At 46.1% G+C, this 20,816-nt stretch overlaps 1 protein-coding gene across 3 annotated transcripts in view; it reads right to left on the bottom strand.

Moving 5' to 3' along the window:
* Positions 1 to 20,379, bottom strand: part of CACNA1H (calcium voltage-gated channel subunit alpha1 H) — a 208,316-nt gene extending 187,937 nt beyond the window's left edge. For all 3 annotated transcript variants that reach the window (XM_048866479.2, XM_048866482.2, XM_048866481.2), the window contains exons 1-3: positions 20,249 to 20,379; positions 17,434 to 17,567; positions 7,049 to 7,146 (exon numbers count right to left, since the gene is read on the bottom strand). In XM_048866479.2, the coding sequence (XP_048722436.2) occupies positions 7,049 to 7,146; positions 17,434 to 17,567; positions 20,249 to 20,341 (325 nt within the window). In that variant the 5' untranslated portion in view covers positions 20,342 to 20,379. The remainder of the gene's footprint in view (positions 1 to 7,048; positions 7,147 to 17,433; positions 17,568 to 20,248) is intronic.
* Positions 20,380 to 20,816: the final 437 nt, after the last annotated feature.

Here is a 20,816-nt window from a genome sequence, read left to right as displayed (position 1 = left end):
GTTTCATTACATGTGGTGGCCCATTTTAAATCACATATTTTTAAAAAAATAACAACAACCCAGCAATGAAATGAGCTTGAAAACAGTGACCACTATTAAAAACCTTACAGCCCGTGCCAAAAACATAAATCGTGGAATTATCTTTTTTCCCAGTCATTTCCAAGGAATAATTTCTAATACAGATGATGTTTTTATTGGCTGGGTTCCGCCTTTCTTTCTTTTCTTTGAAAAAATATCTTGTGGATGAATTTATTGCACATGAAAGCGAAGGGGTAATAGAATTGGATGGGGCCAGGCAAAGTGCAAGGTTGTCGTGTGGATAAATTGCTGTGCTATTTTTGACAGATCTCGTCTTTGGAGGCTTTTGGTTCCCTGTTGGAAGGAATTAGAGGACAGTTCTATCTACTATGCAGTAACTGCAGTTAAAATCTGCTTAGATGGTTGTTCTTCCAAAGCTGAGCTCTCAATGCAATTAGCCCTCAATACCCAATTCGGCTTCCACCAGTCTCTTTTGAAACACCAGCTGCCAAGACCATTTTCCGGCCCCACCATTTTCACCAGGTCACCTCTCCCTGCATTGGATTCCTCCACTGGCTCTTTCCTTGCTGGCTTATCAACATCAAGCTTTTTGTCCTGGTCATCAAGGACCATCACAGCTGTGCCCTTCCACACTTTTATATGCTGGTGTCTTTTCTCATTGTCCCTCATCCTCTCCCATTCAGCCATCCACCTTCCCTCACAAACATCTGTGCACTTCATTCCACGCTGCCTCCATGCATTGACGGCCCTCCCTGAACTGACCCATGACGCCCCCTTCTCCGTCTCTTCCTTCTCTTCTCAATTTATTCCTTTGGGGCCTGATCCAAAGCCCACTGAAGTCAGTAGCAAGACTCCCTTTGAGGTCAGTGGGCTTTGAGTCACGTTGTCTTTGATTCCATTGGATTTCTGACGCCAACCAAAAATCATGTGACTGTTAGAATCCAGTTTTTTTTTTTAAAGTAAGTCGCTACCCCTCATGATTGTGAAGAAAAGCTTGAAAAATGTTACCCCATTGCAACTGGCACAGTAACCTCTGCCTGAATCTGAAGAGAGCCTGAAACAACAGCTGTGAGGGGGAGAACTGCACCATACATCTCAAGGGGGTGTTAACGCCACTTAGAAGCTACGGCCAGCACTATTCCAACAGAGGGCTGTGTGTGCGCCAGAAGACAGGTACCGCAGGCCTGGTCCACTCACTCAAACAGATGCATTCCAGCTGCTGGTTAAATATGGGGGTGCTCCTGACAGCTCTCCTGCCTCTGTGCAGGAGATGTGAGCCTGCTGCCCCAAGGGAAGGGTCCAAGCACCATGTGTCCCTGAGAGTGGGGGGGAACCATGTTACTGCCCCACCTCTCTCGAAGGGAACATATTCCCCATCCCTTAATGGATGGATGGGGCCAGTGGCGAGCTGGCGCCGGTTCGCGCAAACCAGTTGTTAAATTTTGAAGTCGGTTTAGAACCGGTTGTTAAAGGGTTGGGCAAACTCCGGCTTGCGGGCCACATGCTACCCGCAGGTCTGTCCTGTCCGTCCTGCCTGAGCTCTCAGCTGGGGAGGCTCCCCTGTGAATATTTACTCACCCGGCGGCACTCCGAGCCTTCGATGGCAAGTCCCGGAGCAACTGAAGGACGTGCCGCCGAAGATACGAAGCGACTGAAGGAACCGGTTCTTCAGCTTCTGGCAGCTCATCACTGGATGGGGGGACAGTATGGGGTGTGGGCATGGGGAATCCTGTATCCTGGTATGTTCCAGGCTGACCGAATCCAGCCCTGGGTCCCAGTAGGGGGAAGTCTAAGAACCGCTATTCCTACACTACTCTATTTAGATCAGCTTTGCGAAAGTCTATCCCAAGCCACTCACTCAGGGGAAGTCTCTTTTTGTGATGGGCAGGTAGATATTTTACTCTTTCCTACACACCCCCAATATATGGCAATTTGGCAAGGCTGATTTTAACACACTCCAAATGAGGCCAAGCCGACATGCTGCATCTCAGGGAGGCAAGGGAAGGGGGTTTCGCGGGTTGAATTATGTCCAGGAAAGTTGTGCAATGACCCTCATCAATCACAGCGCAGGAATGGGCAGTCGCAGTGCAAGGTTCCCTTCCCACCTTCTCCACCCCTTTCTCTCTCGCAGCTCAATTCCATTCTATGGCTGGAGAGTGGCTTAGTCTCTATGGCTGATTAGTGCCAATTGTTATACTGGTTTATGGGATGAGTCGCCTTATTCAGGGTTTCAGCAGGGGGTGAATTTCCCTCTGTGTTAAGCTTTGGAATCCCCCTGGATCAAAGCTGCCTGACTGTACAAACATAAGTCAGCATTATTATACTGGTCGTCAGTTGCTCTGAAAAAATAAAAATGGTGGGTTATCACGATCCATTCAGGGCAGATCCTGGATCGTATCAGACATCAGGCTGGAGCACTAAAAATACCAAAGTCAAAAGTGGACAGAGTTAGTGCCTTATAAACAAGAAACAGTCTGTGCTTATCTACCCTCCAGGAATTGAGATCCTTCTAAGAATACTAATCCTACTTTGGCACTAATTCAAGATGCTATTAACACTATGAGCCTGTCCCAGGGGCTCATCAGGCCAAGCAACTCAAAACATGGGTTTAGCTCTTTGAATTTAATCTCATAGTCATTTTTTTCATTATTACCCCTCTTCTGAAGAAAAAGCAAAACAGGGATTATGGCACCAAGTGCCCAAAAAATCCCACTTCAAAGCCTCAGTAGCAAACTCATAAAGCAGAACCATAAAGTTTGGACCCGGATCAAAATTTTCCCAAAGCTGTGGAGGCATTTAGAGACAGGGTGTTGGTTCAGACCCATTTACTTAGGTTTAGTCTACAATACAAAGTTGTGCCAACATAGCTATGTTAGCTAGGACTGCAAAAAAATCATCTCCCCCCTGCTGATAGAACGATGCCAGATAACCCCTCTCATGCATACACAACTATATCGACAGAAGAGTGCTTTTGCTGGCATAGCTAATGCTGTTTGGGGAAGTGGTGTAGCTATGCCAGAATATGCTACGTCTCCGCATAATTATGTTGGCATAGCTGTACTGGCAGAGGCTCTGTGGTGCAGACAAGCTCTTAGAATGAAATGATTGTCCTTAAGGCCCCAATTCAACCAAGCACTTAAGCATGTGCTTAAATTCCATTGACTTCAAGTTAAATTAGGCACAGGTTTAAACGCTCTCCCGAATTACAGCCTAAAACACCCTCTAATTCAAAAGGCAGGTAGGGGGTGGCTGAATGGATGCAGAAAAAATAAGAACCAATTTGAACCTTTACCCCCAAAACCTGAATCTTTCTTGTGGTTTGAAGAAGTTCAGAGAGCTCCCTTACCAACTAGCTCATATTTTTGTTCCACTCTGCACTTTTCCCACTCCCAGCCGGGACTAGAAACAACGGAGCCAAAAACCCATGAGAAAGGCTACTCCCTGGGATATTTCTGGCCTGATGAGAAATTGTGATAAAAAATTAAATTCTGAATCCAAAGCCTCTGAGGTCCCTTCAGTCCTTGTGTGTACCCTCCAAAGTTTTTTCTGACTTGAAAAAATGTCATCACGGAATTTTTTTTAAAAAAAGAAAGTCTAAAAACTGCAAGAGCCGAGAAAAACTTCAAAGAGTATTCCTGCAGTCAAACATCATCTGTTTTCTTGCCCGTTCATGTAAGGTATTGGAATCAGAACAATTTAGTGGGAGTTTGTTTTGCTGTCTGTAGCTGTGCCGACATTATGGGCAATTAATCTAAGTGGGATGCTCAATGATAATGCCATATAATTCCAATGCATTTTTAAACAGGAGCAGGAAAAGCAATTTCTGGAGGGAACCTGAGGATTTGCAAACAATTGCACTGCCTCTCCAAAAAGAGAGGATTTCAGTTAAAGAGTGATGAAAGTGATATAGAATTAGCATATCAGTGAAGGATCACTCAGAAGAGGGATGGTAGCAACCCAGAAACAATTTCAACTGGTTGGCTCGATTTTTAAATTGAATTTAGAGATAAACAGCTGAATCCACTTGAAAATGGGCTTAGGGACCACTTGAACTTTCTACAGGGGGTGAACTCAATTTTGTTCCACCTTGCAATGAACGCTCTTTGGTATTTCACAGAAGTACAGTCTGTTGTGCCACTAATCCTGAGCACAAAGAAATGGCAAGACATCTGAGAGGAGCAATGAGCCTATCTAGAAAATCGGGATCTTCTTAGCCTTGATTTTTCCCCCTGAAAGGAACATTTTATTTGCCTTGAGATATCAGTGTGCTGGGAACTTTATAGACAGAAATGGAGACAAGTTTCCCTGTCCCAAAGTGTTTAAAACAGCCTTGCAAAATATCCATAGAATCATAGAGATATCAGGCTGGAAAGGACCTTGAGAATTCACTAAGTCCAGGCCCCTGTGCTGAGGCAGGACCAAGTAAACCTAGACCACCCCAGAGAGGTGTTTGCCCAGCCTGTTCTTAAAAACCTCCAGTGATGGGGATGCCACAACCTTCATTGGAAGCCGAACTACTCTTTTAATCAGAAACTTTTTCCTACTACCTAATCTAAATCTCCCTTTCTGTAGATCAGCCCATTACTATTTCTCCTACCTTCATGGGCAGGGAGAACAATTGATCAAAGCCCTCTCTATAATAGCCCTTAACATATTTGAAGACTTATCAGGTCCCTCCCAACCTCTCCCCCCCCCCCCCCCCGTCTTTTCTCCAGACTAAACATGCCCCCTTTTTTTAACCTTTCCTCATAGGTCAGGTTTTCTAAACCTTCTATCATTTTAGTTGCTCTTCTCTGGGCTCTACTAGTTAGCTAGTTATTCCCCATTTTGTTGTTGTACTTTGCACTTGTCTTTACTGAATTTCATCTTGTTGATTTCAGACCCATTTTCTAATTTGTCAAGGTCATTTTGAATTCCAATCTCGTCCTCTAAAGGGCTTGCAAACCCTCCCAGCATGGTGTCATCCGCAAATTTTATAAGCGTGCTCTCCACTCCATTACTGAAGTCATTAATGAAAATACTGAATAGTACCGGACCCAGGACTGACCCCTGCAAACCCCATTAGATAAGCCCTCCCATCTCAACAGCTAATCATTGATAACTACTCTCTGAGTACAGTCTTTCAACCAGTTGTGCACCCACCTTACAGTAATTTCTCTAGATCACATTTCCCTCCTTTGCTTATGAGGATGTCATGGGGGACTGCTTCCAAAACTTTACTAAAATCAAGATACGAACATTTACCAGCCCAGGTACAAAATCTACACCCCTTCCCTTCACCAGGTTTGACGATAATGCTAAAACTAATGATATTTTACTCACCCATAAAAATATGACTTGCCCGAGGGAAGCAGGGGACTAGATTTTCGCAAGGTTTACAATCTACGTACGCTGCCCAGGAGAGTCTAGGTCTTTGCTTCTCCCACTCTTTGGAATATCAGTTTTACTTGCCCTCCCTGAGAGGCCTCAGCCTAGCTGTCAGTCAGACAAGGAAGAACCTCTCCCCCCCCACTCCTTGTTCAGACCCTGCGGGATTTACTGAGCATATTGAGTCGCAACCACATTGCTTGATTGCCATGGATGGCCACTGGGTGGGTGGGGCCAGAGTCTTTGCCACCCCCCAAAAGGGGGCGGGCAGAGGTGACAAGTGATAAGGCAGAAAACCACTATGTCGGCGAGTGACCCAGATCCTTGGGACGCCTTCATAGCTGCACGACTCGGCAGCTTCTGTGGTCTCTGCAGCATGGGATGCAAGTGGCACCTACAGAGCCTTTGGTGTCTACATGTAGATTCACTTCAGCTCTCCAGAGCAGGGACTGGCTCTTCCTGTGTTAGTTCAGCCCCCAGCCTCGTGGGGTGCAATTCTGAGAGGGTTCTGTGCTACGATCATATAAATACATTATACAGCCAGTTACCCGAAAACTCCAGTTATCTGGGGCCACAGTGTGTCCCCCACACTGCCCTAAAAATCACCACATACCTTCAGAAGGGCAGAATACAGCTGTGATAATCTTCCCTTTAAAGAAAACGTGTCTAATTCACGCGTCACCAGTGCAACGCCATATTCACTCCAATGGGGTTTCATGGCTGTAGCACTGTGGCCAGTTCAAAGGGGAGCCAAGCAATTCGTTGTCTCCACAGCGCCATCTCCGGTCAGAGCTCCTCACCCATCACAGAGCCCCAAAGCCGGGGACACAGCCCCTCCCAGTGACCAGCGGGGCAAGGATCTCACTGACACACACTTCCATCATCATTGAGGGGCCTTGACCAAACACAGCCCGGGGCAAGTGGCCTGGGCACCAGGCCAGCCATATGGCTTTGGGATCCTCCCCACTCACCGAGTCTCAGAGCACAGGCTCCAGGATGACCCTGAATGTCTTCACTGCAATTTTAGAGCCCCGGAGCCCAAGTCCCGTGAGCCTGAGTCAGTTGACTTGGGCCAGCTGCAGCCTGCCACGGGTCTATTATCGCAGTGCAGACGTCCCCAATGAGTCCTCAGTCTTCCTTTCCAGAGTTCAGTTCAATCTCTCTCCCCTTGAGGCAGGAGCCCCCAATGCCCCTTCCTAGGGCTGAGTTATAATGCAAACAATCCTATTATTCCCTGCAGGAGCCAGTCTTGCCTTCTGCAGCTGCTTCCTCATGCCAGCTACAGCTTTCTTGGCTTCTGCCCTGCCCGAGCCTTCTAGCTGGACTGTTATCAGCTGCTCATTCTTGAGGCCTCTCCTTTATAAGAGGTCTGGTTTGGTCACGTGACCCACCAGTCACATGATCTTCATTCTCCATGAGTTAAGCTTGTCACAGCCGGACTGAGGCCCACCTCCTCTTAAGGGGCCAGACACCCTGGGACAATGGGATAAACAAAGCACCCACGAGGGATCAAATTTGCATGGAAGTCAGTAGGAGCCACACCTGCTTAGCTCCCCAGTGCTGTGCCACTTTCCCCAGGCATGTTCTGAATCACATTCACATTTGTGTTCATTGCTCGGGGAAAAGAAGGATTTTTACTTACTTGGGACCCTGTTAATGGCTCGTAGAGGCCTGAGTACCCGGACAGTTCGGATGGCAGATAAGCTTACGTTGTGCCCATCCAGAGAATATTCCATCATGCTAAGGAAGAAAGAGAAAAAGAAGTCAGAACAGAGGTGTCTCATCTCCTAGGCCTTACAAGTGTGCGTGCAGGCTAAAAAGGGGCTGTTCCTAGCTGCTGAGGTGGATCAGTTAGCTGGACAGTATGTGCCCTGGCTATCTCAGGATTAAGCGATACAGTGGGCACCCTCATGCTCTGCAGGATTAGCAGAAGGCTACCGCAGCACGGGATTGTTGCAGCACTAGAGGAAGCTGCCTAGCTGATGCCGTGATTTACCTGCAGGAAGCAGTGCCTCCTGGAGGGGGAAGGTTTATGAATGAAAGGCCAACGTGTCACTGCCTGGTGTCTGTGAGTGATCTGGCATCCTCTAAAAGCACCTGCCCTGGTGCGTTACGCTGAGCTGCAGCTACTTACTGAAGCAGTCCTGCTGAAGTCATTGGTTAGTGCCGCTCACCATGACTACTGGTTGCAGAATTAGACCCAACAGAAATTGGAGGCAGGGGAGGGGGCAAAGGGGAACCTATAAATCTCCATGTCAGTGCAAAACGGCTCTTTACAGTACAACGCCGCGTCAGAGATTCCAAGACCAGAAGGGCCCACTGATCAACTCATCCAACCTCCTATATAACACAGGCCAGAGAACTTCCCCTCAAATCGTTCCCTTTAGAACTTCCCCCAAAATAGTTCCCTTTAGAAAAACATCTCGTCTTGATTTAAAACTCGTCAGTGACGGAGACAGACCGTGACCCTTGGTAAATTGTTCCGATCCTTAAGCCCTTCGCTTGGGAGATTATTCTGCAGCCCCACACAGCTCACAGTCAAGAAGATTTTCCTGATATTCCTTTCTCACTACTCCTGTGATACCTCCTTGTACTATCCCGGTGTATTTTCTTGACAGCTTGGCTTTTCTCCTCCCACAAACATTTACAGAAAAGAGCTGGGGAATAACATTCAGGTAGTTTGGGCTGCATTTACATTATTAAAAAAAGGAACATTTTCTTTTTCATGTCCTGTTGCCATTTCACACACGTTTCCCTCCTGGCCTGAGAAAGATGTTAAATTTAGTCAGTTTCGTTGGTCTTTTATAACCAGGAGTGGTAAACGTGTCAGGCTTTTTTTTTCTTAAATGGGGCTCTGGCTAGTTAGCTTGGTTGTAATTACAATTTATAGCCTTTGAGCTGACTACAGGGACGCGCTTGTAAATGTGTCACATTTCTCTCACTACTCCTGTTCAGACACCACAATGCATCAAGAGCAAGACTGTGAACCAGCTTTTGGTACCAGAAAGACTTTTTTTTTTTAAAGTAATACACAAATTAAAAAATGGAGCGGGAAGGAGGGAGGCCTGAGAAAAGCAAATACCCAGAAATGTTTCCATCCAATACTTTAAAATTTCAGCAGAAAGCATTTTTATTTTAAACATTCCACAGGCACCTTAAGGACATAGGCACCGAGATTGTCCATGACGCAACCAGGGAGTGAAAGTGAAACGGACTAGAAACAATAGTCAAGCTTGCTCGCTTTGGGGGCGGCGCCTGATGCGTGAGAGTAGCCTTTACTCATGCAAGTGGTCCCACTGATGTCAGTGGGTTACTCACGAGAATAAGGTTGGCAGCATCAGGGCTTTAGAAATCATATTTTAGCATCGTTTTAACTGCACACTGATTTCGGTTTCCAAATCGAGTGAAATGCAACAAACATGAAGCCAGATACTCAGCTGATGTAAATCCGTTGTCGTCCCATTGAGCTATGCTGATTTATACTAGCCAAGGACCTGGCCTGAGATTTTAAACATCTGGTAATTTCAATACTCTAAAGGTACAAGACAGAAACCGGTATGGGATTTCTATTTTTAAAATATCTCCGCTTTGATGACAGCACACCTTTCAGCAAATGAACCCAAGGATTCTAATTGGTATTTTTATGCTAGCACAAATGTGGGAGGACAAGGTCATGTTTTGCAATGACAATCTGATAAGTGACTATATAGTGGAATCCTCTTCTTTGGAACATGCAGATGGAAAGAGAAGTGTGGCAACATTGTGGTGGTCCCCGTTATCATGGAGTCACAGGAAGGCACTGTGCAGAGGGTCATTACGAAGCTGTGATCATGATTGCATAGGAGAACTGGATGACAGATTTGCACCCATTTCTTAGAGTGCTTGCCCAGATTTAACAATGCATTCACTTTGGCTTATGCCCCCGTATGTTCGCTTTCCACAATCATTTGAATAGCTGAGTGTAACTCACATCAACATTCTCATAAAGAACACGGATGTGTCCCCACGTACACTCAATATCTAACACTTTGGTGCAAAGCGAACACAAAATCGGCTCAGCCTACAAACTGAAAGTGTTGCTTATTCATTTGTTCTCCAAGCATACTGGTGCCTTTGACAAGTGAGAAGTCTGCAGTTTAACACGTGGCCTGATTTGCACCCAGTCATTTTGAATATCTGAAAGTTCTGCCAAGGACTCAGCACACATTATACATTCTGCCAGTGGGAGTAAATCTGTCTGTCTGACAGAGGTAAGTGGGGGTATAAATCTGTTCCAAGGGATTGGTGATACAGCAAAGGACAGAGTTAAGGCTATTTGGGAAGTTTAATTTGGAACTTCAAGAATTTCAGATATTTGATTTTTCCACACCTTTGGCTGGAGTTATTCCTGGTATACCTCAATTAACTTAACTAATATTACAGCAGGTATGAAACTGGCCCTTTAGCCTTAATTTAGCATTTTTGGACTTTTTTGCTGCTGTTGTTTTTAATAACTTTTTTTTGTTGAGGCATTTAATAAATCTTTACAATCCTAACTTTACCTTAAAGTTTGCCTCTAGGAATTAAATTTAAATTCGAGGGATAGCTTTAAAATTTAGCACTACACTAAAGCAGTTCTGAAAACTAACCTGGATGCATTAAGCAGCCACATCACAGAATATCTGGGATGTGGCGCTTAGCAGAAGCAAGGACCAGAATCTAATCGCCTTCTATGATGAGATTACTGGTTCTGTGGATGAAGGGAAAGCAGTGGATGTATTGTTTCTTGACTTTAGCAAAGCTTTTGACATGGTCTCCCACAGTATTCTTGTCAGCAAGTTAAAGAAGTATGGGCTGGATGAATGGACTATGAGGTGGGTGGAAAGTTGGCTAGATTGTCGGGCTCAACCGGTAGCGATCAATGGCTCCATGTCTAGATGGCAGCTGGTATCAAGTGGAGTGCCCCAAGGGTCGGTCCTGGGGCCGGTTTTGTTCAATATCTTCATTAATGATCTGGAGGATGGCGTGGATTGCACTCTCAGCAAATTTGCGGATGATACTAAACTAGGAGGAGTGGTAGATACGGTGGCAGGTAGGGATAGGATACAGAGGGACCTAGACAAATTGGAGGATTGGGCCAAAAGAAATCTGACGAGGTTCAACAAGGATAAGTGCAGGGTCCTTATGGACGGAAGAATCCAATGCACCACTACAGACTAGGGACCGAATGGCTAGGCAGCAGTTCTGCGGAAAAGGACCTAGGGGTGACAGTGGACAGTGGATGAGTCAACAGTGTGCCCTTGTTGCCAAGAAGGCCAATGGCATTTTGGGATGTATAAGTAGGGGCATAGCGAGCAGATCGAGGGACGTGATCGTTCCCCTCTATTGGTGAGGTCTCATCTGGAGTACTGTGTCCAGTTTTGGGCCCCACACTACAAGAAGGATGTGGAAAAATTGGAGAGAGTCCAGCGAAGGGCAACAAAATGATTAGGGGTCTGGAACACATGACTTATGAGTAGAGGCTGCGGGAACTGGGATTGTTTAGTCTGTGGAAGAGAAGAATGAGGGGGGATTTGATAGCTGCTTTCAACTACCTGAGAGGTGGTTCCAGAGAGGATGGTTCTAGACTATTCTCAGTGGTAGAAGATGACAGGACAAGGAGTAATGGTCTTAAGTTGCAGTGCGGGAGGTTTAGGTTGGATATTAGGAAAAACTTTTTCACTAGGAGGGTGGTGGAACACTGGAATGCATTACCTAGGGAGGTGGTAGAATCTCCTTCCTTAGAAGTTTTTAAGGTCAGGCTTGACAAAGCCCTGGCTGGGATGATTTAATTGGGGATTGGTTCTACTTTGAGCAGGGGGTTGGACTAGATGACCTCCTGAGGTCCCTTCCAACCCTGATAGTCTATGATTCTATGATTCTATACCATGCAGTGGGAAATTGATAAACACCAGTTTGCATCTGCTAGTTACAGTAACTAGGCCTGTAGCCAGCACCAGGTGTGCACTTCAAACAGACCTTTCAGGAATAGACAAACCTCTGTTTAAAGTCACTAAAATGAATATCAATGATTCCCGATCTGTCCCCTGGCTGTCGTCCTAATAAGGCACACTTGCAATTTATCAGGTGGCTGAAGGAAGTGGATTCTACTGCAACTGGACACCAGTTTTAAAACTACTAATAGAATGTAAAAGCAGTTGGAAAGTGCTCCACTGAAAGTTCCTACACTGTCTGGGTGGGTACTACCTCGGATCCCGACCTAGCTTTTATTCAGTTTGTCTCCTTTGACTACAGGAGGCTTGGCTTGATCTCTTAGTATGCAATAAAACCATCAAAAACTTTCACACACAACTCAAAACAAAAGCTCTCTTTAAGAGTGAAGTGCTCTAGATCACTTTTCTTTTTTGCCACTGGTTCTCATTTTCACACCCTGCTGAAGTGGTCAGTTTTGAGCCACCCAGGAGCAGGCTACACCAAAAATCTTGCAAGGAAGCCCATTCACCCATCATTTCCAGCTCAAACATGCAGGTCTGGGAGGTTTGGGTGAACATCTGGGCTTTGAGCGATTCTCTAAACTAAATTGCTGCACGTAAAATCAGTGGGTGTGACTCTCAGTTACACAAAAAACACTTTATATCTCTCTGGCAAAACAAAGGGGCTTTAAAAGGTGTGAAAGAGGCCCCCAGGGAACTCCCTCTATGCAGACTGTCTGCTGATGTAAAATCTCTATGCCAGCCTTGCTTCCCACCCCTCTTTGGGGGGCAGGGGAGGTTGGGGTGTGGCAGGAGTGCATTGCACTGATTATTTTCTGCTTCTTTGGGCCCAAAGGGGGTCATTGGAAGCACACTGGAAGTTTAGAGTAGTCCTAAGGCTGCTCTAATTTACCCTGATGGCTGGATAGATCCCTACACGGCCCCAGATTACAAAACTGGTTTAAAGTTACCGTTGCCCCCCAGCCTTCATCCATGTCCCAAGTACAGGAATGGAGTAATTTGGAATCAGGCCACCTAAGTCTATGAACTTCAGTGTTAAATTTTCACTGCAAGGTAAAGTGAGAGACCTGAGAGATACACCTGATAGCTAGGTTTCAGAGTAACAGCCATGTTAGTCTGTATTCGCAAAAAGAAAAGGAGAACTTGTGGCACCTTAGAGACTAACCAGTTTATTTAAATAAATTGGTTAGTCTCTAAGATGCCACAAGTACTCCTTCTCTTTTTACCTGATAGTTAGAAAGCATTTGGGGAAAAAATCCTTTCTTCGGTCTCTGAACTCTACAGAAGCTGCATAGTCAATGCAGACTAGGACTGGCAGACTCATTGCACTGCACCCAGGGAGGATTAAGTCAGGGATTTGTTTCCTAATGGTTTGTGGAAAAGAACTGGCTTCATTAAAAAACCCTGTGAACTTAGCAACCCCATAAATGTGTTTCACTGTTTGGGGTTTTCCTTCCTTTATGCTAGAGGGTGGAACCCAGAGACTCCCTCAGGGCCTCTGTCTGGGAGAAAAGGCACCCTTGGTTTGGAATCAAATGGAAGACTGAGCCACTGGGCTCTGTCTAGGGTAAAAAAAGCCATTGTCTGGAAGAACCAGAGTTCTGCTCCCAGCTCTAAGTAAGCAAGGAGAGAGAAACGCATTTAAAAGCATGCAGCGTGGGGTGGGCGTTGGCTGGGAAACCCACCATCAAGCCCTTATTTTAACTGGCCCAGGCTCCCCGCATAGCTTCCCCCTTCTTACCATTCTCACTGCACTGCTGCACTGACCTTCAGTGACCCTGTCCCTTCGTCCCACCTTCCTGCCACTCTCCCTTCCATGTTACACTCCCCCTCCCCTCCATGTTACACCCCCCCTCCCATGGCTGTTTTCACATATCAGCCCTTTCCCTTGCCCTCTCCTCTTGCATTTATTTCCCCAAGTCTTATTTCTCTTGTTGTCACAAGGACAGTTGCAACACCAAACTCTTCCTCTAATCGCTCTCTGTGTAGCCTTTAATGATGCTTTATTTGGGATGCACTGGAAATACAAACCATTATGCACTGATGCATAATAAAGGAGGATGGCGCACACAGCCTGTGGGGTGTAAAGCCACAGAAGACCATACGCGTGCAAAGACCCTTAGCATCCACGGGAGAAAGTCACGGCCTCACATGTCCTGTCCTTCAGCATCCTCATTCATCGTTCATAAAGACTGGACTATTATCATGGCCTCAATATACCAGAGAACAGAAGTCACAGCTCTTTCCTATCTGCTCTCCCAAGGAAGGCAAGTACTTTCTTGGTCTGGACAGCGATTAGATTAATGGCATCTAATGCATTTTTCACGACACAGGGACCGCTCCAATGAGCAGAGACATATATGACCCACTTGACATTAGCAGTCATGAGGGGACAAATGACAGATTACCTTTTTGTTGCTTGGCCAATGTTTTCCACCCGGGCTTGTGGTCAGATTCAGGGTATGTCTGCATTGCAGTCGGGAGGTATGATTACAGCAGGGGTAGGTGAGATCGAGCTTCCTCACTAAAAATAGGAGTGAAGCTGCAGTGCTACAAGTAGGAGATATGAGAGCCTAACTGCCCAAATAAATGCCTGCCTGAGATCCTGACTATACATTTGGGCAGCTAGCCCATGCTTCACCACTATTTGTAGCGAGCTATTTTGTTCAAATCTAGGCCGGGTATGCATATATCTGCCGCAGTCATGCCTCCTGATTGCTGTACAGACATGCCCTCAGAGGAAACAGAGCCAGCTTTCCCCAGGCTGAAACTTCCCATGGTACTTTTCTTAGGCAAGCAGAAACAGAGAGTATTTACTGCTGGAGTGGCCTTCAGATGCAATCTGTTGCTGTCAGCAGAAGATCTGTTTATTTTGTAGTTTTCCCGCTTACTGTCGGCTTTCCTCGATAACTGTGCTATTAGCATAAATCAGCTCGCTTAAGGAAACTGAATAGGGCAAATGGAATGGCGGGCAATGCCCATTTGTCACTCACTTCCCTGCTTATCAGAAGGGCCCCTTAATAGGCTCCATCGCTTCCAGATCCGCTTGCCAAGAAAAACAACCCACTTATTATGTCACAGGCTCCCCGGTAAAACTGCTGCTTGTTGCCCAGGAAGGACAGAACTAAGTTTCCAAAGTACTTTGTAATTCAAGTCACCCTCCAAGGCTCTCCTTTCTTTAGATCCGAAGGTGAAAACCCCGGCAGGGTTGGGGAACAGGACGGGGATGCAAGGGCTTGTTAGCCAAACGGAGAACGACAAGGCAAATTACGAGGAGAAATGGTTCATGTTTGGACCCCGTGTTCAAGTCTCTTGTGGGCAACAAAGTTAGAATTCCCACAGGCGTGCTCCAAAGGTACAATGGTCATAGGCCACATTGTGCCTTCCAACTGCTTGAGAGGCCCTTGGGACTGGCTTGCAAATGGATCATTCTGCGTGTCATTCCTCAGCATTAACAGCATCCCACCAGAAGGTTTTCTTGTGTTAATAGTGGTTTGATTTTCCCCTCTCTCCTCCACCAGCCTTTTACGTCTATAAAATGGGACTGGAAAACTACCTCCAACAGACTTGCTTGCGAGTGTTCCTATCTTTCCAGCTTACTGAGCTACAAATACCGTGGCCAAGGAAAGTCTGATTGTTAAGCAACAGTAGAGGACTCTCCCTTCGTGTGTGTGGCATTTTAATATGCATTGCTCTGATGCTCATCGTGATAACACCTGAGAACCTCCCAAATGTTAATGTAATGCATAACCTCCACCGCTCCCTCCTGGGATAAGATGCTTGGGCATTATCATTTGTATTCTAAAGGTGATTTACCTGAAGTCACACAGAGAGACAGTGGCCGCCCAGCTGGATATAGATTCCAGATTTAATGGCTCCTGGATTGATGGTCTTACACAGAACTATGCATGTGCACCTGGTTCCTGACTATATCCTAAAAAATACACAGTGGGGCTAAAAAAAAGTTAACTAGCTTTTTCTTAAACTGTAGCCAAAGGCTGATTCAAAGGAGGCTCAGCTCCGACAGTTTTATGTTTTATTCATACCAGTAATCCATTCCTAATTGTATTCCTGGACAAAAAACTACATTAAGATGGAGTTAAGGTTGAGCACCACTGCTTTAAGGGTAAAACACATTGCAAGGATGTTGCAATTACTCCAAAACCAAGTACTATAAACCCAGGATATTCAAAGGTAAGGTTACACGCAATATCCAAACCAGTTTTCCATCCCTAATTGTACACCAAGCAGGTAAAATTGCTTTGAGTGGGTATCATCCAGTCTTAGGACCTATTTAGTTTATTTCTAGGACATTTTTTAATCTGCTCAATACTTTTCTGCAGATCACTGGGAACCTGAAGTTTAAAGGAATCTGCTCTTCCAAGCGTGTTTGGGAGTGTAAAATAACCATCTCCATAAACTTGTCTCAGGAGAATAAGCAGCTGTTGGGCGAGGTGTGTTCAAATGTCAACAAACATAAATTTAAAGCAGAAATTACCATGTGTTTATAATTTATGAGGATTAGAAAGTGTGCCAGACAGCCAGCTCCCTGCCCCTCCCCCCACGGCTAGCCTCACTGATGCTTTAATCTTCCTGAGCCAGACTCTCCTTGCTCAGCTGAAATCCACTGTCTTCATTTGTCCTAACAGCACCCACTGAGGCCAATGGGTCACAGCAGCATGGTGGCTTTCCAGGCAGGGACAGTGTCAAGCTGAAAATCTCAGACGTTAATTTAAATCCCGTATCTATGTTGCTAACATCTTAGATTATTAGCATGGACAGGACTCTTGAGGAACAGATTTGTTTCCCCCTATTTTTGCTCTGTACTTTGTGCAGGTCTCTGAGCTTGGGCAAGGAGAAAGCCAGTCAGTTTCTGCTTTGCTTGCGGTTGTTTTCTAGTCACTGTCCCTTGCAGGGACTCAAGCACCATGTTCCAGCAACGCACACTGCAAGAGACACAGAAGGGGACCTGGTCCACAGCAGCTGAAGTCAATGGGAGCGTTGCCACTGACTTTTGTGGGAGCAGAATTGAACCCGACTGCACTTTACACATCTGTTCTTGAGCCTTAACTGCGAGCTTTGGGAACATGCTGGTTATTACAATGCCCAGATCTGAATGGATTTGATTCGACTGAAATCAAGCCAGCAAAGATTGCTATATAAGGGGCTTGAAGCTCTTACTTTGGTAGACAGGTTCACATCAGTGGTTGCCAGGGGCTTAGGCACATGTCTTTGGTACAGAAGCACCCGAGTTGCCAGCATTCCAGTTGACACTTCCCGTGCAACCCTTCTTTGCTGTTCAGACTTCCCCTATACCGTAGGGAGCATGCCTGCTGGTGAAGAAGCTTCAACATCCCCAGACAGATACACGACTTAACAGTTTGTGGCAGGACAAAATCAAGTGGTTTAAATGATAGTTTAGCCCCCACCCCTTTGTACCCCAAACTTCCAAGGACTAGAGGTGGTCATGGTATGTCTGCACACCAAAGAAAAACCCATGGCTGACCTGTGCCAGCTGACTTGGATTCACAGGGCTGTTTCGTTGCTATGTAGACTTCTGGGCTTAGGCTTGAGCTTGGCCTCTAGGACCCTGTGAGGTGGGAGGGTCCCAGAGCTCAGGCTCCTGTCTGAGCCCGGAAGTCGACACGGCCATGGAAGAGTCCTGCAGCCCCAGCTCCATGAGCCCGAGTTGGCTGGCACGGGCCAGCTGCGGGTGTTTAGCTGCTGTGTGGACACACCCATAGAACGCAGCCAGTCCAGGGAGATGCACTGCTGCAGAACGCCTTCTCTAACCCATTCCCTCCACCCCAACCCTCAGATTCAGGTCAGGCTAATCAACAGCAGCTTCCCATTTCATATTTTGCAGATGCTTTTGCAAAATCAATTACAGCCGAACTCAACAGTTTTATTGCCTCAGAGATCAGGTTTTACATGACTTTTCTTTGGCTCCCACTTGGCAGCTTCCTTAAGAAATACCCAAAAGCAGCCAGGGCGACTGGTGGATTTGTTTATGCCTCCAGTGCACATGGTTAATTTATGAGCTTTGGCTACTCACCCGGCCATTACGATGAAGAAGTCCAGGCGATTCCATGTGTCTCCTAGGTAACACTTCTGCCCAAAGATCCCCAGAGCTACCATCTTGATGACCATCTCCACAGCAAAGAAGGCGAAGATGAAATGGTCAAATGCCTAGGTCATAAAAAGATGATTGCAGTGAGTTCTACTGTGGTTCTGTATTGCAGAGATAAAAAACCAGGCATATGTATATTTCTACTGTATGGATATTATATATCTACAGCTGAGGTGATCAAACCATGGCTCATGGAGTACTGAAGTGTCAGCTATAAAACCCAAAATACATCCTGGGTTGTCTGCTGAGTGATGATAACACGACTGAAATGCAACTGTTGGGTTTTTATTGCTGAGGAACAATAAGCAATTTCTATTCATCTAGTGACAAAGATACAAGCACACAAACGTGTTATGCTTGTTACGGATTTACTTTTGCATTTAAAGCATATGCAAATCGATATGCAAATGCCACACAACCCTCAGGGTCCTGGCAAGTTGCCACTGAGAAACTCTGAGATACACGTGCTGTGCATTTGGGGTGCCCAGGCTTTGTATCGTGCACAGGCTGAAGCAAATATCGATCAGACAGACCACATGTGCTACAGGTTAGGAACTGAAATATTACGAAATGGACTCATTGCTAAATGCATGTTGCCCCATAAATTATGACTATGCAGTGGGACGTATTGATTGTTATTAGTCACATGGAAAAAACTTTTCTCTTTTGAAAAAAACCTCGGGAAAGTTACAGCAGCGTCTTGATCCACGCCCGTAAACGTGGACAGATGTGCCCCTCCAACCACTTTCTTTGTGATCGTAACAGTCAGCAGAGCCTCCTACGGTGAGTCTCTGATACTTTCATTTTGAGGCCTGCATGGTTTATTGCCAAACATAACAGAAAACAGGCAGCTGCAAACTGGCTTCCTTTGCATATGCTATTGGGTGTGCACCTGTGTAGGTGAGAGAGATCTATCTAGTCGAGCTGTCTGCTTACCTACCAACACTTTACAAACTATACTGAACTTGTTCCAGCAGTCTCCGTTCATTTGATAATTGGCATCTGAGTTATCTCCACAAGGGAGCTCAATGCTTCCTACATCATGTTTTGGCTTTCGTTCTTCCTACAAGCTGGAGTGAGGCAGGGGTGAAAGTTGGATGATTGTTCTTTGCATGTTTTGCTCTTTTTCAGTCTGCTAACTGTTCACAGCGTGCTTGGATTTTTACAAATATATCGGACATGTTGTAATCATTCACCACTCAACGCAAACATTGGTCATTGTGCGGGCTCCTCCTGAACTGGTCACTTCGATTCATTCACGTCACAAAGGTTATGATCTACACAGCCTGCCGCAGCAAAGCCTCCCAGCCCGGAGCAACAGATGCGAGCTCCCGGGACCCATGCTACCACATGAAACATAGCTAGGTAGATGTAGTGACGCAGAATCTGAAGCCCAGGAAGGAGGATGGGCTTCAGAACCCTAGCTCCAGCCCGAACCACAATTCCGAAGTGCTGTCGACATGGCTATTTTTAGAACACTAGCATAAGTCCCCCACAACCTGAGTCTGTCAACCTGGGCTGGGGAGGCTTGCTACTGTGGGCTGTGTAGACGTATCCATAATATGGTTTCGGCTAACTGCTTTGATGACATTTTCTGAAGAGAACAAAGAGTGAATAATCAACAACAATGACTCTTGCTCATGCAAAAATCCCTCTGTTTGCATGTGGATTTGGGTATTTGTAAGAATGACAGACATCCACCAAGCCAAGATCCATTTGTGTGAACGATTACAAACAACAAAAGGCAGGAACATGGTTGGGAGGAATGGAAACCTTTGCTTCAGACCAGTTGCTATCTGATGAGGTCTAGGAAGCTGCTTTCCCCATGGGCAGGGTATTCCATGAGTACCTGCCACAATTTGCTGCACCTTTCTCTAAAGCAGCTGGGACCAGATGCTACCCTAATCTGGTGTGGCAATTCCTACAGTGGATAACCATTTGCAGTATTTTCTCAGCTCGGTTCTACAATTTATTCTGTAACCAATCTCTGGTGGTTTCTCTATTGCTCTGGTTGGTTCAGTTCTGCACCTAACATCTCATAACTTTGGGCTGGAAGGGTCTGGGATGAGAGAACCTCTGGTTGTTGACATTTGCATATGATCCTTGACCAGTCCTTAGAGGTGGATGCATCTGATGATCTACTAGAGGTCCCAATGGCATTTCCTTACTGCAGAAGGGTTTGCAGGCTATTAAAGAGTCAAGCATGCTCAGGACATTACACAGACACAAGCCAGCCATCTTTACACTGGTTCACATAATGCTTTGCAAAGGCTGAGTGTCTCCACAGATGTCTGTTTGGAGCCTAGAAGGCTAGTTGGTGAAGGAGGTGCATAGTCACAACTCTCACACCAGATGGAGCTGTGATGTGATGCTAAGGGCAAGGGGCTTAGAGATGGCCAGCCCTGTGGCATATGTCAGCTATGTGATTGCCAGGCTCACGTGCTACCCCCTGGAGTTCTGGGAGGCTATTAAGGTTCTAGGAAAAGGGTTTATGAGCCCAGGACTTGTACACCGGCCTCAGTGGACAGTAATCTGCAGCTCATTTGGATATAGGTCAGCTGAAGAACAAAGCAGGCACAGGCTTTTAGTACACTCTAGCCAGATCCTTAGGATCCTGACTGGGAATATAATCTCGGGGCCCTGGCTCCTGAATGAATCACTAGCCCAGAAGGCTCACTGTTCTCCATGGGCTAGTGTTTTACCACCCAGCTGTGAAAGTACATCAGGCTCCCATTCCTACCTCCAGGATGGTGCATCGCTCCGACTTGCAGTCCACATCCTCGCAGGGCTGGAACATGCCCAAGGTGACACAGTTCAGCAGGATGACCAGCATGCTGACATGCTCGAACCAGGTGAGAGCAGCGAGTTAAGGAGGATGCACTTGGTCAGCAATGGGCAAAGACATGGAGAGTGTCAGCAAAAGCACGGCCCCATTTACACATCCAAAGAACCAGCACTCCCGATCCAAATAACAAAAGCTGCCTCAAAGCTGAAGTTTCTGGGAACTGAGGGGAAAGGATCCCTGCAAAGGGGACTCCTGCTGAGATGAGAGGACGGTAGGGGCTTCAGAACAGTGCAATGAGACGAATTATTAGATTTCACAGATGACCTTCCACACCTTGTCATCAATTTCCATATATCATACAGGTGAGAGAGCAGCCAAGGACCCAACAAAAAATCTTTGTCCATCCGTAGCAACTTTCATCTCAAAACCCTTTATCAGCCTAAATCCTCAACCCCCCCTGCACGAGACAGGCTAGTGGTAATAATTTCTGCATTACAAAGATGGGGAAACTGAGGAGGGAGTG

This window comes from Caretta caretta, chromosome 10 (assembly GCF_965140235.1).
Source record: "Caretta caretta isolate rCarCar2 chromosome 10, rCarCar1.hap1, whole genome shotgun sequence".
NCBI classification, from domain to species: domain Eukaryota; kingdom Metazoa; phylum Chordata; order Testudines; family Cheloniidae; genus Caretta; species Caretta caretta.
The sequence above is the reverse complement of the archived record's forward strand: the minus strand, read 5'-3'. Positions and strand labels throughout refer to the sequence as shown.